The sequence below is a fragment of the Stenella coeruleoalba genome, assembly GCF_951394435.1.
Source record: "Stenella coeruleoalba genome assembly, chromosome: 1".
In the NCBI taxonomy this organism is placed as follows: Eukaryota; Metazoa; Chordata; class Mammalia; order Artiodactyla; family Delphinidae; genus Stenella; species Stenella coeruleoalba.
Window position 1 is genome coordinate 4,236,577 of NC_137169.1, and position 24,191 is coordinate 4,260,767.

Genomic DNA, 24,191 nt, shown 5'->3' on the forward strand with positions numbered 1-24,191 from the left:
TCGTACTAGGCTCAGTCTGGCTGCTGCACTGCGGATGGCCGGTAGAGGTGCTTCTCAGACTGTACCGTGTGCACGAGTCCCCGGAGATCTGCTGGGGCAGATCTGATGAGGCAGGTCTGGGGCGGAGCCTGGGATTCTGCATCTCTGATGCTGATGCTGCTGGTCTGTGGACCACAGTCTGCCTAGCAGGGGTGGCAGGGGCACAGACAGAGGCAGAGAGAGTTATGGGGCTACCGCAAAAACTCAGCCGAGGGATGCTCCAGTTTGGACCAGATGGGCCCAGTTGGAGGTAGGCAGGAGCGGTCAGATTCCAGATCCGTTTGCAAGCGGGAGCTGATACGACTGGCTAAAGGTTTTGATCCTGGATTGAGAGAAAGCCAAGTGGAGGGTGGCCAGGTGTTTGACCTGAGCACAGGACGGGCAAGACCACAGGTGCAGCAGGTACAGCAGGCTGCGCTCCTCGGCACACACCAGCCCTACTGCCTGCCACGCCCCCTGCTCCACCTGCCCTCCTCCTGCCTGCCTGACAAACTCCTATCCACCCTTCAAAACCCAGCCCCGTAAACTCTGCCACATTACACCACGGATGAAGCTTGAGGGCATCTAAGTCAGCCAGTCACAGAAGGACAAAGACTGTATGATCCCCCCCATGTGAGGCACTTAGAGGAGCCAGAATCACAGAGAGTGAGAGTAGGAGGGTGGGGGCCAGGGGCCGGGGCGAGGGGAGGGGGAGTTCACGTTTAATGGGGATGGAATTTCAGTGTGGGACGATGAAAAGGTTCTGGAGATGGACGGTGGGGATGGTTGCACAGCAGTGTGAATCTACTTAATGCCATTGAAGTGTACACTTAAAAATGGTTAGAGGACTTCCCCGGCGGTCCAGCGATCGAGGCTGGGCACTTCCACTGCAGGGGGCACACGTCCCATCCCTGGTTGGGGAACTAAGATGCTGCGTGGCGCAGCAAAAAAAAAAAGTTTAAAATGGTAAATTTTGGGCTTCCCTGGTGGCGCAGTGGTTGAGAGTCTGCCTGCTGATACAGTGGACGCGGGTTCGTGCCCCGGTCCGGGAAGATCCCACATGCTGCGGAGCGGCTGGGCACGTGAGCCATGGCCGCTGAGCCTGCATGTCCGGAGCCTGTGCTCTGCACCGGGAGAGGCCACGACAGTGAGAGGCCCGCGTACCGCAAAAAAAAAAAAAAAAAAAAAAAAAAAAGGTAAATTTTATGTATATTTTACCCTGATTTTTAAAAACAAGTTTTGAAGGAATGAAGAAGATCTCCACGAACTGCTATGGGTCTATTTCCAGGATGTATTGTAAGTGAAAAAAGCAAAATGCAAAAGAATACCTACAGTGTGGTACCCTCCCTGTGAGCACAATGGGGACATAAGAAAATATGTGTGTGTCTGAAATATGAAAATAAAAGCCCTGGCCCTGGGTCACCTCGCTCAGAACCCTCCCAGGAGACAGCGAGCACGCCTAAACCATCTGTGTAACCTGCGGGGCCCAGCACACGGTCCTCTCCTGGGCAGAGCTCCGGCGGCCTGGTGGGACACATCCTGGAAAAGTAAGGATGAAAGCAGGTAACCAGGGAAGGAGCCTGGTGTGCCTGCAGCTCTGGAGGCAAAGAAAGGAGGAGGGAGGGAGGGAGGACCCCAAGGAGGACGCAGGGGAGCTCCTGCTACATTGTTACACTTGAGGCAGAGGAAGGAGAGGAGCCAGTCCGCGCTGCAGATGGATCCAGAAAACTCCTCCACCAATGAGCTTTCCTAGTCGGAAGACAGCAGCTGACTGACGGGGTTAGCTTTGGCCTGCTCATCACCTGAAACCTTTGGGGTTCATTGCCAACATTTGAAAATCGGAACTTACCCCGCTCCCCGATATCCTGGATTTCTGGCTTCTCTTGAAAAATAAAAGGATTTGGTCACTCCCAGCAGTGTTTGAGCCCCCTTCCACCCCACTAAACCCTCACCAGGCACCAGCTTCCCTCTCCTTACCTGCCTGGCTGGTGGGGCTTACGCGTTTGGTATTGGGAGAAGCTCCTAGAAGCTGCACCTAGCTGGCTGGCTTTCTGTCGTGCAGTTTTTGAGGGCTAAGTATTACTCACCGCACTGTGGGCTAGCTACTGGGAGGGAGGCTTGGGGCTCTGAGCTGAGCTTCGAGAAGTGGCTGGTGGGGGAGTTTGCATCTGTGACCCCTGCTCGGACGGACGCCTGCACTGCCCAGCGGGCCAGCAGAGTTCATTGCCCACTGCACCTTGGAGGAGGCTGTCGACTGCAGGCAGGCTGCCTCGGATCCTCGCCCCGACTGCCCATCGGTTGCCGTTCATCCACACCGGTGTGCAAGGCACCGGAGAAGCAGGGCCAAGGCCAGAGGGCTAGCTGAGGATAGCAGTTTTTCCATCTGCAAACAGTAATTTCACCCTCCTGCCGTTGCTGGGAAGAATTCAGAGGGATACAGCATCACGGGCACATTCTAGCCATAGCTTTTGAAGAGGATTTATTCTGCCAAGGTTTATCACGGTCCTGTTGTGGGCTGTGTTCGTTTCCCAGGACGGCCAGCGCAAAGACTGGGTGGCATAAAACAACAGAAGTTTATTCTGTCGCAGTTCTGGAGGCCGGAAGTCCAAAATCAAGGTGTCCGCAGGGCCGCGCTGCCTCCAGGGCTCTGAAGGAGTTCTGTTCCTGTCTCCCAGCTCTGCTGCTGGCTGGCAGTCCTTGGCATTCCTTGGATTGCAGGCTCATTACCTAACCTTTGCCTCCATCTTCACATGGCCTCTTCCCCGTGTGTCTGTGTCTATTCTTATAAGGACACCACTCATGTTGGATGTAGGACTCACCCTAAAGCAGTATGACCTCATCTTAACTAATTACATCTGCAAAAACCCCACTGCCAAATAAGGTCACATTCTGAGGTTCTGGGTGGATATGAATCTGGGGGACACGATTCAACTCAGCACAGGTGCTAAGCCCTGAGATGACCTAATAGGTGGGGTCCCTGCTCACAAGAAATTCACAGTCCAGAGGCTGTTTCTGCATTCATTCTGTCTTCTCTCTTCTCTATGGGTTTGTGACTGAGCTGCTTCCAGGCCTGTCCTGCGGCGGGGACAGGGCCGCCTTGGCACCCGGGGGGTCTTCCCAGGCCACGAGGCTGTGCTCTGGGACCTCCGGGCCCTCCGCCTGGGCTGACAAGATGGTGCCGCCTGTGAGAGCCCCGGTTTTCTCGTTTCAGATGGCAGAGCAGCTAATGACCTTGGCCTACGACAATGGCATCAACCTCTTCGATACCGCAGAAGTCTACGCGGCGGGCAAGTACGTGCCTTTTTTCACGGGAAGAAGCGATGCAGGCCAACCACAGCTTCCCTGGGAAGAGCCGGAGCTTCTGTTGCTCCTAGGGGCTCTTACTCCCCAGAGGGTTTGCGCCTCCCACTCTGCCTGCTTTTCTAAACTGTAAACGGCGTGGGGAGGTGGTGTTTTCACGGGGCCAGAATCACAGAGCATTTGGCCACTTGCTAAACTCCCGTGTGTTCAAGCAGCAAGATGACCACAGCCCTTCTGGTGCCAAAGATGCTGCGTTGGGGGAGAGCCGTGATTAAGCTGTAGTCCAGGGGGCTCTCCTGCCGTGCCCGCGAAGTGCAGGCAGCCCCACATGCCTGATATTTTCACATCTTAATGGTGCAATTAGGGCTGCAGGGAATGCAGGGCGTCTCAGGAGCGGGGGAGAGCAGGGTCTGCTGAGCCGAGCGCTGCAGGGAGCTGCTCTTCCCATCTTGGCAGTGAATTTTCCTACTCAATTATGTAAAAGCCCTCTTCAGCCAGGGCTGCTGGCTTCAGTTTTAAAGACTGGCTGTAATCAAATCATCCACTCTCCTGCATCGGGTTTCCAAAAGTCAGCTTTTGTTTGTGAAATCATTTGTTGGCTCTCTCTTTGTCCTCCCTCTGGCCCCCTGCTGCCTGGGGCAAGCCAAGTTCCCATCAGCTGGGCTGCTCAGCCTGGCCCACCGCCCGTGCACTGTGGCCGCAGGGCCAGCACCTGCCTCGCAGGCTCCGGGTAATATTACCTGCAGCCCTCGATGGGGCCGAGAATCAGGACCCCAGCTGGGACTTTGCTCAAGTCCTGCTCTGATGATCTGACAGCCCCGAGGGCCTCCACTGGGACCCCCAAATCTCCTCCAGACCCTGTCAGCAGCCCTCTGTCCTCCTGATGCCACAGCTCCCTCCCCACCCCTCCAAACCGGCAGCTGCTTTCCATCAGAGCGAAATGCTTTCCAGACAGATGAGCTAAGCCGAAGGGTCAGAGGTGGAAAAGCCCAATGCAGATGCCAAGCCCAGAGGCGTCCCCCCCATCCTGAGCACCCCAGCCTGTTCCCTGGCCCTGCGCCTGCCTCCGTGTTGCTGCCCAGGAGAGGGTGAGGAAGGCAACTCCAGATGGCCCTGTGTCCAGGCCCAGCACCCCCCTTTCACGGCAGCCACACTGTCTGCGTCACTGTCTTCACTTCCCCCAGCTTAACTGGACAGCCGGGGCTGGCGTGCCGGGGCCAGCACGCCGAGTCCCTCTTGCTCACCAGAGCGCCAGGCGTCTGTCTTACTGAGTGCCCCTGCTTCTCATGCTTTGGGCACTTCCCGGAGAGCTGCAGGATTTCTGTGCCCCCGCTGGGCAGAGGCTTACCAAATTCATGGCCAGGAGAATTCACAGCCGAAAGCAACAGGCTTCGGGTGAGTCGTTGCCTACAGCTCCTGTAGCCCCGGGACCATTGCCTGCTCCCCTGTCTTCCTCCTTTCCTGAGCTTTTGTGCCACCACCGAGGGACCCAGGAATAAAAGGAAGAGACCCAGGGCTGAGTGACTATCTGTGCATCTTGACCGCAAATGAAGAGCCTTCAGAACGTATGCTAAGCAGCTCACAAATTAGAACCCGTTATTCCTGAGCGGGTGACTCAGGCGCTGTTATAATTGGAATGTAGCTGGGTATGGATGGTTCTCCGTCTGTCGTTTTTTGCTCAGAAACATTTCGCCACAAGCAGAAAGTTCTTAAAAGTTAATCCAGCGCTGCAGTGCCAAGCGTGGCTGGAACGGTCCACGCGTGACCCCGGCTGGCCTGAGTTTGGTGCAGGGTCCGGAGGGAGGCCAAGCAGAACAGAGAGCGGTCAGCATGGCGTCTGTCTCTCTATTGTTCAGAAGCAAGAAACAAGAGGGATACCCCCACACACACACACGCACACACACACACACACGCACACACGCACTCGGCTGGAAATTCAGCCCTGAGTACATGTTGATCATCTCTGCAAATAGAGGATGCCCTTGGTGAATAATTTACCTTTTAAAAAATATACATGTCTAGAAACTTCCCCCATGTAACATGGCCGAGCGTTTTCCCCGGTGAATTTCCAACGGGCCAGGGCAACAGTCTGCTGCCGGTCTTGCCCAGCAGGACGTTGCTCCTTCCTTCTCCGCGGGAGCCGGAGCGGCCATCGCTGGGTCAAGTGGCACACGCCCGTGGCCACCTCCACGGGGAATAACCCAGCTGCTCCCAGGCACTCTCCTTGCTCTGGAATGAGCTTCCCGAGCCAAAGGGCGTTAACAGCCCGGCTCCCCGGCCCCAGCAGCATTTTCACAGAGGGGATCCTGTGGCTGACTGTCCAGGTGGGGCGAGGTTTGGTGTTTCTGTTACGCTGTAATGAAGTCCCCATGTCTCGGTCTTCTTGGCAGGGCTGAAGTGGTGTTAGGAAACATCATCAAGAAGAAGGGATGGAGGTAATTACTCTGCTCTGTGCTCCATCCCCAGGGCGCACACGCACAGGGAAGAGGCTGGAGGAGGCTGGTGGGAGGGAAGAGGACCACCCTGGGGTCCTGGGTGGGATGGGCAGGCCACCCGGGCAAGGATCCGGTGGCTGTTCCTTCCTGTTTTCCGGTGGAGCACCCAGGGTTGGCCTCATCACCCTTGTGCCACCAGCCAGGCTGTCTAAGGCCTGGCGGTTCCAGAATTTTTCCTTCTGGGAAGGTGAGAGCATCCCAGAATAGAGGCAGCCCCACGCTTCCTGCAGGGGTGCGAGCACTCACACTGTGGGTGGCCACCCCGGGGAGCCAGGGCCTGCACCGCGGTGAGGGGGGGAGCTCCCCCCTCCCCCGGAAAGCCGGTCAGGAGCCTTGTGTCTGGTGTCAAGCAGAGTTCCCGCCCGCCCTCCTGGAGTCAGGCCAGGCTGAGCGCTTGACTGCATTTTGGGGTCCCTGTGGCCTGTGTGTGTTTATTTTCAGCAAAGTCAGAAGCAGTTAGAAGGCTGGGCCTCTCCCCTCCCCTCCCCCTCCCCCTCCCCTCCCCCCTCCCCTCCCCTCCCCCTCCCCTCCCCTCCCCTCCCCCTCTCCTCCCCTCCCCTCCCCCTCCCCTCCCCTCTCCCTCCCCTCCCCTAGTGCACAAACTCAGAGTCTCCCCCAACCTCTGGGGCCTGGATGACTGACACCCCTCCTCCTGCCCCACCCATGTTGTTTCTTCTCAGCTCTAATTGATACCAAAATGTATCCCTGCTCACTTTGCAGTTAAAAGGAAACTGCGCCTGTTAGAGAGGGCCCTGATAACATCTTAGTTGAAGTCTTGAGGAGATAGATTCCAGTTAGGTCATCGCCCCTGCAGGCCACACTGACGGCTGTGGAGCTCCTGGCTTTGAGGAGCTGTTTCCTGAGCAGTCCTCCCCCTACACCCCCCACTAGAGGAAAGCACGACCCCAGGAGACACTGTCACCCTCCTATGGGAATGGTCAAGGTCAAATGTGGCCAGGAGGGGCCATCATGACCCCCGCCCACCTGTCCCTCCCAGGCAAAGTCACAAAGGTGTCAGCGCTGCCTCTTGTGGATTTGCAGCGGGAGACCTGACTCTATACCCTTTCCTCTGGCTTTCAGCCACCGAAGCCCGAACCCCCAGGAACATCACCTGCCTGCCTCTCGGGTCAGCCCCACCCTAGCCTCCCCCCCACCTCAGTGTCCCACAGGCCGCTCCCCAAGGCTGCCCCACACACAGCTTTTCTGAAACAGTCTCAGCCAGTAGAGGAAGAACCAGACAGCCTGGTCCCTTGCCTCACTCCATCCTCTCCAGAGCCCTCCATCCAGCCGCCAGCCCCTACACTTGACCTCCTTGGAGTCCCCAGGGAGCCGCAGCTGCCTTCTATTCCCTGAGCCGTGTCCTCCCCTCTCCTGAGTGTCCCCCCTCCTCTGGGCTCCAGGCTCCATCACACTAGACTCCGTCTCCCTCCAGCCCCCACTGCCCAACCCTAGTTCCATGGTTAGTGACATCCACAGGTTAGTTTCATCTGTGGGTTGTCTCCTGGCTCAACGGGGAGCCTCAGGTCCCTGGGCTCGGCACACCCCAAACATCGAATGGCAGAGAGGCGCCCCATTTCACGCCCTATGCTCCAGGATGAGAAGGGTTTAGGACCCCTGTGTAAGAGCTGAAGACAGTGGGGAAGGTGGGGGGAGGGAGGACCCCAAGAGATCATGCCCAGTAACACCCCTCCTTCTCTCGTTCCGCAGACGATCCAGCCTCGTCATCACCACCAAGATCTTCTGGGGAGGAAAGTAGGTGCAACGGGCAGACCTTGCCCCTGGCCGGGGGCCAGGTCTGCAGAGACCCCTGATTTAGGAGGCCCCTGGGGGTGGGGAGGGGGTAGTTATCCTGGGGAAACGGAGGCTGCACCGGGTCTGTCCTGGACCTCAGGAACCTCCTGGAGGACAGCACGTGGGCAGCACAGTTTCCTGTCTCCCGGTGCCGGAAGCAGGGGGTGGGCTGGCGTTTGTGCAGCCATCTGCCCTGGCTCGTGCCACCCCTATTGAGGGACGTCACGTTCCAGAAAAGCAGCTTTGTCTGAGTTGCCTTCTACTCGAACCTTGTTTCATTTTTATTTTTACTTTTGTGGGTTGGTTTGTTTCTGATTACAAAGGTAACATCCTAAAAATTTCTGGAAAACACAGAAAATTCATGAACTGTCCCAATCACTCCACCTTTCCTGGGCCACAGACCACTCCTGCCGTCCTCCAGGAATCTGGCCCCATATTCTCTCTGGGGCTGGACAAAATGGGCTTCATAGGAATTAGAAATGGGATTCGCCTTCAATTTTTAAAAACTCCAAGCCAAAAAAGAAAAAACTCCAAGCTAGACAGAAGGGCAAATTGAAAAGCAGAGGCCTGCATTCCCCGCTGAGCCCCACCTCCCCAGGGTGGCGGGCAGGCGGCCCAGCTCTGCCAGGTCATCTCCACAAGCAAATCCGCAGAGCCTCGTGGTTTTATCCCCGAAGTGGAATCAGACCACAAGTGGCACGAGCTGACCTACTTCTGCGTCATGAGCATTTTCCCCCAAACCGCCCGCAATATCACACGTGCTGTCGCCTGCTTTTCAGAGCCGAGACGGAGAGGGGCCTTTCCAGGAAGCACATAATAGAAGGTGAGGGGGGCCCTGGCTCCACACAGCCCCCTAAACCCACGGCATCTTCCCGTGGATGCGAAAGCGAAGAAAGCACAGTGCCCCTCCCCCACCAATGCTACAGGCCCGGAGCCTGGGGACAGCCCGTGCTCTGGTTCACCCAGGCTCACATGGGGTGGACCCTCCGTGTCGTGTGGGAGGGGACAGGGGTATGGGTGGGCGGGGCCCGTGCTGCCCTGGGGTGGGCAGTGTTGTCCCTGAGAAGACACAGACAGGCCTGGGTTTCAATCTAGGCTAGACCCTGTGCCCACCAGGTGACCCTGAGCAAGGGACATCACTTCCCCAGGCCTCTGTGGCAGCATCTGCAAAATGGGCCTGGTAAGAATGCCCACATCTGGGGTTAGTGGAATTGGGAAGGACCCAGGTGAGGGTGTGTGTCAGACACAGCCTGGGCCTCAGCACACGGAGCACTGGGGTGGAGGTGCCAGGATGTCTCACTCATCCTGATTTGTATTATCTCCCCACGTTCACCGTCGTCAAGGTAATACAGTCAATCCATTGACAATCAAATGATTAGGAGGCCTTGCTGCCCGCCCCTCCCCGTCCCGCAGCCCAGCACTTCCACTCTGCAGCTCTGTTCTGAGCCGCTGCGAAGTACTCATGCGTTTCGGGCCCCACGGGCCTTCGGTGCCATAGATGAGCGACGCAGCTGTCCTCCGTGTCAGGTGGCCTGGCTCTCCCAGTTCCCCCCGGGCCACTCTGAAGGGCCCCCTCCATGCAGTCACAGGACATTGGGCCTGTGGACTCCACCCCCCCCCTTTGGGGTGTGCCCCCTCTTCTCTCATGGCTGTTCTCCACCTAGGTGGCCCGTGCCCACAGATGCACCCTGCCGTCCACAGCTCCCGGTGCCGGGGCCTCGTCCCTTTCATCTATTGCTCCCTGCGACGCATGCACGCACGAGGGCCCAGGAATGTCTGTGAAGATGGTAACAGTCCTTCCCCACTCCTTCCCCCAGGTCTGAAAGCCTCCCTGGAGCGGCTGCAGTTGGAGTATGTGGACGTGGTGTTTGCCAACCGCCCGGACCCCAACACGCCCATGGAAGGTACGTTCTCCCCAGAAGCACTGACTGCCCGGGTGTCACGGTTCCAAAAAGAGCAGAAAGCTCTGTACCTGAGGCTCTGATTGTACCACCGCAGGGCCCGCGGGGCACCCAGGCCTGAGGCTCTGATGGTACCACCGCAGGGCGCGCGGGGCACCCAGGCCTGGGGGTCTGGAGGGTGGGGCCTTCCCCGTGTGGGGAGGGGCGGGGGGGCGGGCCTGAGCTCAGCCCCTGCTCGACCCCTCACGCGCACCCCAGCGCCTCCAGGCTGAGTCCCCTCCTTGCTCTGGGTCCGCGCCCATCCTGGCTTTGAGCTGTGTGCAGCGGTAGCTAAAGTCACAGTATGATGACTCTGCAAGGGCCGCCTTCTTTTCCGTCCTTTCAATCATGGCCCACGTTCTACTGGGAGGGTTTAGGGGACTTCTGCTCTGGGGAATGAACTGTTACTCAGAGGAGAAAAAAAAGACGTGCAGTGCTTTGAAAAACGGTTTTGGTTTCTCAGGCGCTTGTTTATTCTTTGACTCCTGCCATCTCAGCCCCCACTATCTCCTCCAACTTTCTGCTTCGGGCATCTTCTCATTTGTGCTTTGCTGCTTCAGGGACTTGGAAAATTCAGTTATGTTCGAGTTACTTTTTCTTCATTTGTTTGTGTATATACCATGCACCTGTGTGTGTGTATATATACGTGTGTGTGTGTGTGCACGTGTGTGTGTGGTTGGTTTTTTATCCAAACGAGTATTCTGCGAAAAGTGATTTGAGCCTCCGTCCCCGTGCCCTTTGTCAGACTGTGCCCCTCAGCGTTCCCACAGCTGTGAACTCTGGTCTCTTTCCATCTTTCTTTTATCACCAGGGGATCCATTTAGTTCCTCCAAGTCAAGGACATTCATCATAGAAGGTACACAGTACCCTCGGCCCGACAACTGACCTCTGTGTCTGAGCTGCATTTTATGAGACAGTGCTTTTATTTACACGACTCTCTTCCCCCGCCCCCATGACTAAACTTCTCCATAAAATGCACAAAGGAGAAATAAGTGCCTTATGGGAACACCTTGCAAGTGAAGAAAAGCAAAGTGGCGCAGAGCCGCGCCGTCCCCCTGGTCCACGCTGTCACCTCATTCCTCCCCTACTCCTGTGCATGCATGCCCCTCCTCGCACTGCCTTGCATTGCCATGACCCGTGACCCGCGGGGCCTCCTCTTGACTTGGGGGTTGCTGTGATCCGCACCAGAAACCTTGACCCCAGATGGTCTGGGAGAGGGCTGGGGAGACCAGGTTCCCACAGGAGTAAACGCATCGGGGACCCCAGAACTTTGGCCCCCGGCAGGTTTTATCTTCTCCACGTTTGCTAAGCTCCCACCTCAACCAAAAGTGAGGGCACCAGCAACCAGCTGCCCTGCCCCCAGTGGCGTGCAGTGCTCCAGTCCCCTGGGTGGGCTGGGCCACCTGTCACTCTCACCCCATGCCATGCAGCCAGAGCTCACCATTGAAATGCAGTTGTTTTCCTCCTTGAAAAATACCTACATGAGCTGGGGAAACTCTGAGCCCCGGGGCAGCCTCTGGCCATGCAGCGGTCTCTGCCCACCCCTAAGCCAAAGGACCCTGGGACCCCACCCCACCCACGAAGGGCAGGCCTTGGTATCCCTGGGAACTGGGCTGTGGTCCACAATGAAAGGGCTCCCGCCTGCCAACTGGCACTGCCACCTGACCCCTCCCATGTATTATTTGAGACGCAGCAGGAGATGCCATGGGTTTTGGCAGCAGCTGGAAAGATTTGGTCCTCCTGCTTCTGTAAAACAGCATTAAATATTGAGGTGGACAGCTGTCCCTAATTGTCCCTGTTTCTGGTGTCACTGACACCAAGCTTGGGCAGAAGACCAAGGGCCACGCTCCTGTGCATGGGCTCCACGGCCAGCCTGCCACTGCCCAGGACCCCTTCCCTCTCAGGCCAGCGACAGGCTCGCACAGGCTCCCTGGCCCCCAGGCTCCCGCTGGACTCCCCTCTCTGCATGGAAGGGGCGTTAGGAGAGAGCTGTGCTCCAAGAAGCCAGGCTAGCGAACGGGGGTGTCCTCTGCTTCCCTCTCTCTGGCATGTGGGCCTGAGCCTTGGCTGAAAAGAATTGGGCAGTCACACCGCATGGTCACAGGTCCCCCCAAGAGTGTTTCTAAAGAACCCAAGAAGGGCGGCCGGGCTGGGAGCCCAGACGCAGGGTTCGGATGTGGGCAGGTTCCTTCCTGGGACCCTCAACCTTCCAACCAAGCGCTGCTCTTCACATCGAATAGTGTTGGCCGTTAAAGTGGTGGCCCACTGACAGCCCGAGGGGGCTGCTTCCCTGCCAGACCCCCTCCCTGGGATGCGCGGGGAAGAGCCCAGTCCCTGACCCTGGAAGGAAGGAGAGGACAGGGCTTGGCCTACAGGCGTGGAAACCAAGGTGTGATTTTTCCAGAGGTCCTCGGCAAGCCCACAGAGACCACCACCCCAGAAGCCCCAGCTACCTTGGCTTTCTACTGAAAGAGGGGACCTCAGCCAAAGGGACACTCAGGGACCCAGGATGGGTGGGAAGGGACACCCCAAAACAGAGGTGCCGCTCTCTGCCAGAGAAGGTTCCAGTGGTCCTGGGCCATTCCAAGGTGGAGCTCTCGGAACCAGCCTGCATTCTCCTTCCTTCCATCCTTCCTTCCACCCCCACCATCTTCAGGGACCTCAGCTGTCCCATGTCAGTGGCCACTTTGGGAGAGATGGGGACTTTCAAGCGGTATTTGTTTTTAGAAACACTTGTACTTTAACTGAACTTCTGAGGCTGCCTTGGGCAGTCGAACTTGCAAGCATTGTATGGGACTTGAGAGAAATCTGATGGGGTAGCCCATCATCCCACAAAGCTAAGAGCCATTTAAAATTTTAAAATTTGAGGTCGAGTTCAATTTTAAAAACCACAATATCCCCCTGGGGCCAAAACAGCCTCGGGGGCGACACTAACTGGCAGATTTTTATTTCTCAAAAAACGTTTTTGAGTCCAAGGAAGAATCTATCACAGTGTAGATGGGGAGAGGGTCCCTTGCTCCTGGATACTGGGCTGGTGTGAAAGTCGGGGCGTGGTCCACAGGGGGCTTTCCATGTCTACTGCTGGCTCTTCTGGACTCGAGGGGAGCTCCGCTCTGCAGCCCCCAACCCCTGGGACCACCCAGGGCCCCACACCCTGCCCTTTCTCCTGACAGATGTTATTATTACCTCTCCATTCAATTCTCCAGATCCCAGTGAGAGTCCGGAGTAGCCCCAAGTGGGAGACTAGAAATGGGCAGAAATTATGTTACTTCCTCTTGCCATCCGTCAATCTGATCGTAACCTTAATCCGTTTATCTGGTTCTTCCTGAGCGATCAGGGTCCCCCATTCTTCCCCAGACTAGAGAACACCCCCCGTTCTAGAGTCACATTCTTTGACCTCACCTTTCCCGCATCCCTCTAATCTGCCATAGAAACGTCTCAATCCATCCATAACCCATTTTTCAAAGATTCCATAAGACCTCTAACTATTTGGGAACACTGTTTTCAAGACCAGCTTCTTGGACAGAGGCTCACTTTTTTCTGTGGTCCCAGAAAACCCAGGCCGCCCCCAACTCCGGAGCCGGGAAGTACACTGCTTGCAAGCCGTCCCGACAGCACCCTCCCCCTCCTCCTGGCGCCCGCCTGTATTTGCAGAATGTCCCCAGGCCAGGCCCCGTGCCCCCGGCCGCCCCCCCACACCTGTGGTTTCCCCTTCTCTCGTGACAGAGACGGTGCGTGCCATGACCCACGTCATTAACCAGGGGATGGCCATGTACTGGGGCACATCGCGCTGGAGCTCCATGGAGATCATGGTACGGTGACCTCTCGGTGTGTGCGTGTCCCCCAGCTGGGCTCCCGGCCCCAGCTCCGTGGATGGTGACTCCGGGGCTCTAGCAGGTTCAGTGCCGTTGGTCCCTAATGCACAGATAACTGGGTACTATGGGGAGGGACAGTATGGTGACATGTGGCAGTGATGTCCGCAGGTCTTGCAGACAGGGGTCTGGGCTTGAATCCCAGCACTGCGTGGCCCCAGACAGATGGCTTCACCTCTCTGAGCCTCAGTTTCCCCACCTGTAGAACAAGACTGCAAGGACAACCTACCCCGTCATGAGGCTGTTGTGAGGATTATCTGAGAAAACAGGTGTGAAGCTCTTAGTGGGGGTCCTGGAGCTCAGCCAGTGCTCAGCAGCGGTGACAGTGCCAGCCACCGTGCTGAGCTCTTGTGGTGTTCCAGGTGCCGTTAGATTTGAGGGTTTCATGTGGACTGACTCCCATTTAATCCTCACAATGCCCTATGAGGTAAGTGCTACTGTTATCCTGTTTTTCAGATGTGGCCATTGAGGCACAGAGAGGTTAAGTAACACACCCAAGGTCACACAGCCCATGCCAAGATGGATGCTCAGGCCGCGCAGTTCAGAGCCTGGGTTTCCATCTCATAATCCATGATGTTTCCCCCTCACCTGCATTTTCAGGAAGGCATCCCCTTCCTTGTCATTTCCCTCCACGGGAGCCATCAGTAGCTGAGGGTGACAGATGTTTCATAATATTTCTGGGATATCCCAGAAGGGTCGGCAGGGTGGCTTCTCAGAGGCAGGCAGCTGGTTGGTGGGGGGAGGGCAGAGGCCTGGGGACTGCGTCTTCGCAGGACTAGCTCTCAGGCTGGCGCCCTCACCCCTGCCTCCAGGCCTCCTCCCAACCTCAGCCTTTCCCATGCCCCACCCACCAGAATTTCCCACATCCTGGCATCCCTGCTAGCGGGTTTCTCCTCTAGTGAGCCCCAGATTTCTGGTTCATCCAAAAAAAAAAAATTAAGCAGGATTTTCATTTCAAGTTACAGACAACTTTAGAAGCCCATGGTATAATCGGCCTTCGGAGTTTGCGGCATTAATGATCATACGGCATTTTTCTGAAGCTGCCTGGACCCAGCACAGAGCTCACTGAGGTGTCAGGATCTCACCCCCACTTTACAGATGTGAAAGCTGAGTCTCAAGCTGAAGGGGAAAGGGCCTCTAGGGCTGGCAGACGGGCGTCCCCAGGAGCTCACACCCATCCGGTCTGCAGAGGAGAGGCCTTGACCTCCAAGTCCCAGAAATGGGCTGATGCCGGCCACTTTCCCCTCCTGACCTAATGTTTTCTGCCCCTGCCATCATCCTGGGTCCAGGCCCTAGAGTGACAATCATGATAAAACCAGTAACAGGCAGGCACTGTCCTGAGGGCTGCCAACCCTGTTGGCTCATTTGACCCTCATGACAAATGGGGAAACTGAGGCACAGGGGGGTGAGCCCCTTACCCAAGTACACCCGGCCAGTAAGTGCCAGGACCCAAGCCTCACTACTGAGTTGTGCTTTCCCCCCAAAGCCCTTCAGCCTTGGGATCCCACAACCCACTCACTTTTCTCCACTCGTGGAGGGGGACCTAACAGGCTCCCAGGAAAGCTGAGAGGAGAGGGGAGGGGCAGGAGGGCCAGCCGTTCCTGGGGATGCCTTTGTGTCTTCTCCTTGCTGCCCCGGAGGCCCCTCAGAACCGCTGACCGTCAGGGACCCTCCATGCCCCTCTTTGCTTCTCCCAGGAGGCCTACTCCGTTGCCCGGCAGTTCAACCTGATCCCGCCCATCTGTGAGCAGGCCGAGTACCACATGTTCCAACGCGAAAAGGTGGAAGTGCAGCTTCCCGAGCTCTTCCACAAGATAGGTGGGCTCCCCTGCCCGGCCCCGCCCTCGCGCCTGCCCTCCAGGCCCCGCCCCCGCCCCGCCCCACCCTCTCCCTCGCTCCACCTCCTCCCCAGCCCTGCCCCAACCCCATCCCAGATCCCCTCGCCCCGCCCCTCGACCCTGCCCTGCTCCGCCCCTCGACCCTGCCCTGCCCCGCCCCTTTCCCCTCGCCCCGCCCCTCCCCTCCTCGGGACCCTGGGTTTGACCTCGTCCGGCTTTCCTCTCCCAGGAGTGGGCGCCATGACCTGGTCCCCTCTGGCCTGTGGTATCGTGTCCGGAAAGTACGACAGTGGCATCCCGCCCTACTCGAGAGCCTCCTTGAAGGTGAAGAAGCGGCCGGGCTGGGGGAGGGGACAGGCAGGACGGGCATTTTGGAGGGGTGGGGCCTTTGGGCAGACACGTTGGTGCTGGGCGGGGCTTCCCTGGGCCACTGTCTGCGGGAAGGTTCGGAGCATGGGAACTTGGAGCCCCAGCTGGCCTGACCCCATGTCTAGAAAGGCTGCCCACCTGTGGGACATCCCCCAGGTGAAGAAGCCCCTCGCTCCCCCGCCCTCCTGCCCTCCCCCCAGGTTCAGCCCTCACAACCTGCTCTGGATCCGCATGTGCCCCCTGGGATGCCTCCTTCCCCTGCAGACACCCCGCACACTTTCTCTGGCCCATCCCTGAGACCTCTGGGCTGAGAGCTGCGGGGTTTCTTCAGTGTCACTCAGAGATGCCCCCCCGGGACAAGTCCCCCCCGGCCCACATACAGGCGCGCGCGCGCACGCACACACACACACGCGCGCGCGCGCGCGCACACACACACACACACACACACACACACACCTCGGAGTGAGGACTCAGGAGGGTCTACAGGCTGCAGGGGTTGGGGGTCAAGGAGCAGGGAGAGAAAGGCCTGCCCAGGCCGGGGCAGAGCCAGTACTGGAGACCAGAGCCCCAGATTCGAGAGCAGGATGGCCTGCCCCCCCACTCCTGCCCAGCCCCCAGCAAGCCTCCCTGGGGGCTCCCTGACCTTGCTGTGGGCACACCTCCTGGACCGCCCAGCCTCCCAGGAGAAGGGAAGGTCGGCTTGTCCACCTCCTTGTCCAGGCTCAGGGGCCTGGCCTCAGCTCCCCAACAGCCCACAGGCTTCAGATGCAACGGTTCCCATCCTTCCAACTGCCCAGGTCTGGACCACAGCGGGACGTGGTTAGGCTGGGGCCGGGGGGTGCCGCCGTGCCCCCAATCATCATTTTGCGCCATGCACACAGAGGTCCAGGTGACCTGCCCTCACCTGTGGGCTGTGCTGTGCCTCCTCCCCACAACCAGGGCTACCAGTGGCTGAAGGACAAGATCCTGAGTGAGGAGGGCCGGCGCCAGCAGGCCAAGCTGAAGGAGCTGCAGGCCATCGCCGAGCGCCTGGGCTGCACCCTCCCCCAGCTGGCCATAGGTAAGAGGCTGGGGAGCAGGGTGGAGACCGGTGTCCCCGGGAGATGTCGGGAGTCCCTGAGTGCTCGGGCCACACCCCCTCCACCAGCCAGCTGTGGGTAACGGGCTCCCGCATTCATGGGGAGAGGATGGGGGTGGGTCCCTGAGCACTTGGGCCATCTCTCCACTGGCGGCAGTTGGTGCCAGGGTCCCCCCAGCACTGCTGAGCCTCTGGTTTGCCATGCCGCTCCTGGGCACCCTCAGCCCCATGCCCAGGAGGCTGGCCTAGGCAGGGTCGGGGCAGAGCCAGAGAGGGCCCTGCCGTGGGTGGGCCTCCCTCACCTCTGGTCTTGCTGCCCCCCAGCCTGGTGCCTGAGGAACGAGGGGGTCAGCTCCGTGCTCCTGGGTGCTTCCAGCGCAGACCAGCTGATGGAGAATATTGGAGCAATACAGGTGAGTGGGGGCTGCCAGCCTTGCAGGCCCTGGGCAGAGCTCAGGGTCTCAGCCAGTCACTTGTCCAGCACGTACTTATTGAGCACCTACTACATACCGGACACTGTTCAAGGCACCTGGGCTACAGCAGTGAACCACCAAAAAGCCTTGCTCTCGAAGAGCTGGCTTTCTAGCTGGAACAGACGGAAAACACTACATGCGAGAAATAAGATAGAATATGTGTCGGAGGGTGATAAGGACTCTGGAAAAAGAAACCTGGAGCAAGGTCGGGGGTGTCCAGCAGGGGCGGGGCGGGGGGGAGCCGTGGACCCAGGTTGAAGGGGGCCGTAGGGTAGCCTTGTTGACAAAGTGACTTGTGAGCAAAGGCTTGAAGGATGAGGAGTGGGCAGTGCAGATACTCGGGGGAAGAACGCTCCAGGCTGATGTGAAGGCGCAGGGTGGGCACGAGCCCAGGACAGCAGTGAGGCCAGAAGGCCGGGAGCAGAGGGGCAGGGGCAGGAGATGAGCTCGGCGTGGGGGCAGACCCATGGGCCACCGCATGCCCTCTGAGGACTTCCGCAATGGTCCAGTGAGATGGGAGCAGAGGAGGGGCAGGGTCCAACTTAGATTTTAAAAGGCTCCCTCTCGCTCTTTGGCTGCTGAGTGGAGGAAAAAGTTTGGGGAGCAGAAGGGAAGCACGGAGATTGCTGGGAAGTGATGACCGTGTCGGGGCAAGGGATGGCCGTGGTGCAGACGGACAGCTGGTTGGATCATCTGGATGTTCTGGAAGATGGACCAACAGGACTGGCTGACAGACTGGATGTGAGGGTGCGGGATAGCAGGTCAGACAGCCCCTGGGGTTTGTCACCTGGAAGGGGGATGTTGCTGTTGGCTGAGGTCAAGACGGCTGGAAAAAGCAGTTTGGGGGTGTGGATTATCAGGTGTTCTGGTCCTGGAACCTGCATTTTATGCCGTCGCTGTCCTTCCATTTGAGGGGCAGAGCTTAGACCAGGGCAGGTTCCCTCTGCCCCAAACCTTCTGGAGTACAGAAGCAGCATGGCCCCCATCTGCTTCAGGAGCCGCATGCAATGAGAGCAGGACAGTCTGGGGCCAGCGGGCGGCTGGAAGAATGTCCCCCTGTTACAGAACTCAGGTTCAGCTGCTCATCGCTCAAGAATCCGAATACTGAGACTTCCCTGGAGGTCCAGCAGTTAGGACTCTGCCCTTCCACTGCAGGGGGCACGGGCTCTATCCCTGGTTGGGGAACTAAGATCCCACAAGCTGCACGGCACGGCCAAAAAAAAGAAAAATCCAATGCTGAGAGACAAGTGTTGGGTAAAAGGAAAGGTAGCTTTATTGAGGAAGCTGGTGATCCTGGGAGAAGGTGGACTCACGTCCCAAAGATCCAATTTCCCCGTGTTGATCAGGGGGCAAGAGCTTTTAAAGGGGAGTTTCAGGGGTGCTTTATGGGCGGAGGGAGGAGGCTATGTACAGAGCAGCACAGTTAGCTCTGACGGTCATCTTGAAATTGGTCATGTGGTCATCTGAGCAGGGCCACCTGATTGTTTTAAGTACAGTTAATCTTCAACTCCAGGGTCAGTTTGTTCCCATTTCCCTGAGGCCAGTTCTTGGAATTGTGCAGGATGTAGCTTGTTTCATGGCTACAGTCTGGTCATCATGCGGTTACTTTTTACACCTGGTGGGGTTTCAGTAGCTGCAAAACAGCTCAAAGGACATGGCTCAGAATATGGCCTGTAGCCCTTGCTCAGGGACTAAAAGCCCTTGACTTTGTTTAATGGCTAAACCATTCTTATTTTGTCCCATTTGACTGCTTTTCTTTGCTTTTTCATTTTCTCGTTTCTCCGATTAAATTTATTCTTGGGCTAAAGTTCTTCTACAGATAAGAGGCAGGTGTACGTAGGATGTTGTGGGGTGGAGGGGTGGAGCTGTGCTCCAGGAAGGCCCCACAGGGCCCTGCTCCGTTACACCCCACCTCACCTGCAGGCCAGGCCAGTCTTGGTGGTAGATTCTGAATAGCTCCCATCTTTGCACACAGGTCCTTCCAAAACTGTCGTCTTCCATTATCCACGAGATCGATAGCATTTTGGGCAATAAACCCTACAGCAAAAAGGACTACAGATCCTAAGAAGCCCCCGGCCGTTTGCCTGGACGGTTTCCGTTTCCCTCCTAGCCTCTCTGTTAGCTTGCTTAAGCTATTTGAAGCCAAGTCAAGAGTGTGGTTTGCTTCAAAAACAAAACAACGCAGCAAGATGTCGCCGGGAAGAGACCGCAGAAGTCGCTGCCACACACCACCCGCTGCTTCGCAGGACCGCTGTCGGGTTCGCGTCGGGGAGTCGGCATTGATTCGAAGGCACTCGTGCGGTCCCACCCAAGCCTGCCGTCTCTGCTCCTCCTCCAGGAAACCACCATGTTTTCGCCCAGCCACGGGCCGTCTCAGAGACTCAAGTCCAGGCCAGGCCAAGACCAGCTGGGGCCTGGGGGCGGGCAGAGCCGGCCTCTCCTCTGCCGAGAACCCCACCCGGCATTGGGGAAGGGAAGAGGAAGCCGGGTCTGCCTCTTCCTGTGGCCCCTCGGCGGGGCCCTGGTCAGGGCAGGCCTCCCTCTGGGGTCTCCCTCATTCCCCCTCTTGCCAAGGGCTCCGGGTACTTTCCTCGGGCCTGACCCTGGATTCTTCCCCCAGCCCCTTCTCCCAACCACCCGCCCCAGTGTGTCTCCGAGGGGCCTTCCGAGCTGCCCCTTGACCACCCCCAGCCCCCGCCACCTTGCTGGCAGGGGCAGGGATCCAGGGAGATTCGCCCTGCAGTTTGGGACGCACAAAAAGTTGGGGGGCTCTGATTTCAAGCTCCTCGCCCCGCTGGCTTCCTCCCCGCAAACAATTGATGAGCCCCAGTGCCTGGGCTCCAGTCCAGGTCCCTCCAGGGCCCCACCTGCCCTCCCTCCCTGCCAGGCGCCCAGTCCTCCGCCCCTCTGTCCTCGCCCCAGAAGGCCCCGAGGTCACACGTGCTCAGCTGGACTGGCTGCTGACCACACACCAGGTAGCCAGCCTCTGCTGTGCCGGGGGGTGGTGGCCTTGGGGTCTGCAGAGAGCACGTGCTGGGACCCCTTCAACGAGGGAGAGTCCCTGGGGTTTTCTGTGCTGTGTGCCTGGGGCCTGGGGGCCAGCCAGCAGCAGCCCCCGCGGTCTAGGAAAAGACCCCGGGAGCCTCTCCGTGGAGCGGTGCCCCCTGCGAGGCCGCAGACCAGGTGCGTGGGGTGGGGTGCTCAGAGCTCGTTACCAGGGCAGCAGAGCCGCCCCCAGGACACCTCCACACAGCCCACGAAGACGGAGGGACGGCTGGGGTCGGTCATTCCTGTCCACACCAGCCCCCCCTCCCCCCAAGCCTGGAACAGACTGGGGACAGGGAGGGAGGGCGGGACATTCACAAGTGTCAGCCACTTTGTAGCCGGGCCTGGGGCTGCAGGGATGGAGGCGGGGAGGCGGGCCGGCCGCCAGGAGGCGCAGCCCCATAGTCCTGAGCGGCACCCAGCCTTTGCTGGCCGTGGTGGGTGGGAGTTGGGGGCCAGGCTCTGCAGACGCCCCAGCCCACCGAATACGGGCCCTCGTGCCCTTGGGCAGACATAGCCCATCCTGCTTTGCCCTTCAGAGAGGCCCCTCCCTGCCATTATTCTCAGAGGGGCCGCCGTCCAGTCCTGGCTGAGCCAAGGCCTGGGAAACTGGCTTTAAGAAAGCCACAGAAGTGGGGGGAGGGGGGACCTTCTTCCACTCCTGACCTTTGTGCTGGCCCTGGAGTCTGGAACATTCTCCCTCTTTGTAGACCAGGCCCCTGGGGGTCGTCTTCACCAAGTCCCCTGCACACTTCAGCCTGTGGGTGTGGGGAGGGGACAAGCCTGTCCCAGCAGAATCCACAGCCACTGCCCACCACCACACGGTGGGATGTGGCTCTGAGGGCAGGACACTGCAGTGGGGCGGCTTTCATCCCAGGCCCATCCAGGCAGGGACCAAGTGCTCTGGGCCAGGCAGTCCCAGCAGCTGGCCGTGCTCAGGGGCCAGGTTACCGGCCGCTCATTGGTGAGATGGCTGGGACCTCTCCACACTGCTGTCACCCTGCCCACCCACTGCTGGAAGAGGGACCAGGGCGTGCAGTCGGGGCCCTGCCACCCCCCCACCCCATGAGCCACACCTAGGAAGGCCGAGCCCGCTGGCTGCATGTTTCCCAGACAGAGGGAGACAAGGGCCCCCAGGGTTGAGCTCTACCAAGGCCGAAGTGCCCAGCGCAAAGGCCCAAGCAGCTTCCCGGCCCTGGGGCACCATCCACGGCCTGGTTCTGTATCCCCGCTGCAAGTGGGTGTGGAGGGATGCCACCCTGCTTCCTGAGGGAGGGTCCCCCGACTTCGGGGGTGCTGGAGTGGGGCCCAAGGGCGGTCAGAGCCTGGAAACAGAAGAGCTGGGCCGAGGCAGGCCCTGGAGGGGCAGCCTGGGCCCCGCCTGGCACGGGTTTCAGACCAGCCAGCCGCACCCTACCTGCTTGAGGGGAAGCCCGCCAAGAGCCCCAGCTGCCAGCCAGCCTCTCACCCTCCCCTTGAAGCAGAGTTTGTGCCCCCAGGGGTCCACCTGGCAGTGCCCCCCACGGGAAGAAGGCCCAGTCTGGGTCAGGGCAGGACCAGTCTTCCTTGCTAATGACACACAGAGCCCCCAGCATTTTTCACCCTGAATCTACGGCAAATTCGAGGTCCCGAGGACGAGATGGGGGCTTGCTCTGTCTTCTGTTCTCTCCAGCCATGTAAATAACGTGCTCCTTTTCTCCCCCCGCCTTCAATGACTGTGGCTCCGCAGCTAACTGCATCCCCTACACAGGCAGAGATGCCGTACGCCTCGCACTTCCAGTGACGCTCAGTGGAGACGCAGCGCGTATTTATGGAATGACAGAATAAAACCCAAGCCCGTCAGGGTCTGCGCCCCTCCTTTGCGGGGTCCTCGGGGTCAGGGCTGGGCCAAGGGCAGTGGGAGGGAGAGGAGGCCGCCCCCTGCAGAGGCCAGCCGGCAGGGGCTGAGCAGAGGTTGGGAGAAAGGGGCCCTGGAGGAGAGGCAAAGATTGGTCACCGAGACCCCTTCTCTCCCGATTCAGGGGTGGAAGCTGGTGGGAGGCTGCTGGGCCCGCCTGGGGACAGAGGTCAGGGTCCAGGGAGGCCTGTGGGCTGTCTCCGGGGGCTCAGTGTTCCTCTGAGCAGTGCTGTTTCAGGGGGCAGGTGGGAGGGGCGGGCACCACCCCTGGACACCCCTTTTTGGGGCGCCCCCTTCCCAGCGAGCCTTTCAGCCTCACGGGGCCGTGTCTCCTCAGGTGGGAGGTGGCTTTAGATGACATCCCCCTCACATCCTTCCCCAGCCACCCCCATCCTACATCAGTGAGAAGCTAGGAACACACTCTTTGATCCAATCCTTTCCCAAAGGATTTATTAAAACACAGAAAACCAAGACATACACAGAGTACAAAGTAAAGGGAACCGGGTCGGTTACACTCTTTGTCGAGCCTCCTACACATCCTCCCGAGGACCGGACAGGTGACTACACACAGGGGCTCAGCCTCCAGCTCCGGCTGCCTGGCTGGGACCGTCCCGACTCGCCCCAGCGCCCCGGCCCCTTCACCAGCTGGGGGCTCTACCAGGCAAGGGGCCGGCCCCTCTCAGCTGGGCCAGATGCCAGCCTGGGTGCAGGCGTCTGCTCCCTCGACCTCCCACGCACCGACGCCCAGGCAGGGGGGTGGGCCCCTCCCCTCAACCCCAGGCACAGAGGAGCCATGGGAAGCTCAGGCTCCCAGCTCAGTATCAGGGGTTCAGGACACACACACACCCAACGGGCCCTTTCTGGGTTATCGCACCTAAAAAAATACTTTGTTTAAAAAAAATCTGAAAACTAAGAAAAAAATCCCAAAACACAAGCCAATGACTTTGGGCTGATGCACCACAACTGTAAACTTCCAGAAATATAAAATGGGGCGAGAGCCAGCGTCCTCGACAGAGATAGTGGTCGGCACAGGTCAGCTGCAGGTACGGAGGGGGCACGCTGGACCGTGGCCGGGCCAAGACCTCAGCCCCCCGCCTCCCAGCTAAGCTCCTTCCTGCCACCCCACTCTGGGCACACTCCGGAGGTCCCCGAGCCTACCCTCTACACAATCCCCTCAGGCCCTCAGCATTCCTGGGACCCAACACCTGGCAGCAAGGGCTACAGGTGTCCCTGGGGCAAGACTCAGCCAGCCCCTGACCTGGCCCAGGGAGTCCCCAGAGGACCCTGGGAAGGGACGCCCAACCAGCAGGAGGGCAGGTGGCTGCACGGGTCGTGGTACCAGCAGAACAGGACCATGGTCATCACTTGCAGAAAACAAAGGAGCTTCTGAAGGCGGCTTGCAGGGAGGGCCCCCTTGCACAGGGGGTCTCAGGATGTGCTTCCATGGTGGGCGTGTGCAAGGGGACCCCCGGACACAGTCAGTCCAGCCCAAACTCCCCTGGTCACCCAGGAGCCCAGCCAGCTACGCCTTCCGAGACTGTGGCCCCAAGATGGATCAACAGAAAGCCTACTCAGCACTGGTCTAAATGATAGGGTGGCTGGAAACGGAAGCGCGGGCACTTTCGGCTTCCGCTTGCACAGGCTGACTCTCCTGCCCGCGGCAAAAACCAAACCCAGCCTGAAGATGCCGAGGACCGTGATGGCCAACGCCCCCTCCCCACCACTACGACTTTTGGCAGGAAATAACTTGATAAACCAAGAAGAAAACATTCCTAAGATCCTTTTTCCTCTCCAAAACCAGTCAGCCAGAAACCCACTCCCCAGCTGTCCGCAGCCCCCCTCCCAGGCCTCCCAGGTGCTGGTCTTGGAGAGCTGAGCCCTTCCTGGACCAGGCAGTGCCGGGGCCCAGGCCATCCGTGGGCGCCTGGCTCTGGCTGGTAGAGGAAAAGGGCAGAGGCCTGGGAAGGAGCAAAAACAGAAGGGCAGAGGGAAGCTTGCTGGGGAGCAAGGGCTGGCAGGGGAAGGACCCCCTGCCCTTGGAGTGAGGCAGTGGGGACAACACAGACCCCCGTCCT

At 58.9% G+C, this 24,191-nt stretch overlaps 1 protein-coding gene across 5 annotated transcripts in view; it reads left to right on the top strand.

Annotated features, from left to right (window-relative positions):
* The window catches only part of KCNAB2 (potassium voltage-gated channel subfamily A regulatory beta subunit 2), a gene marked incomplete at its 5' end in the record, with an annotated part of 93,903 nt that extends 74,487 nt beyond the window's left edge, over nt 1-19,416 (top strand). For 4 of the 5 annotated variants that reach the window (XM_079946216.1, XM_079946217.1, XM_079946220.1 and 1 more), the window contains 11 exons: nt 3,230-3,309; nt 5,709-5,753; nt 7,521-7,565; nt 8,384-8,427; nt 9,422-9,508; nt 13,271-13,356; nt 15,114-15,234; nt 15,484-15,578; nt 16,563-16,683; nt 17,026-17,114; nt 19,150-19,281. In XM_079946216.1, the coding sequence (XP_079802342.1) occupies nt 3,230-3,309; nt 5,709-5,753; nt 7,521-7,565; nt 8,384-8,427; nt 9,422-9,508; nt 13,271-13,356; nt 15,114-15,234; nt 15,484-15,578; nt 16,563-16,683; nt 17,026-17,114; nt 19,150-19,239 (903 nt within the window). In that variant the 3' untranslated portion in view covers nt 19,240-19,281. The other variant, XM_079946218.1, reaches the window with a different exon arrangement.
* Nucleotides 19,417-24,191: the final 4,775 nt, after the last annotated feature.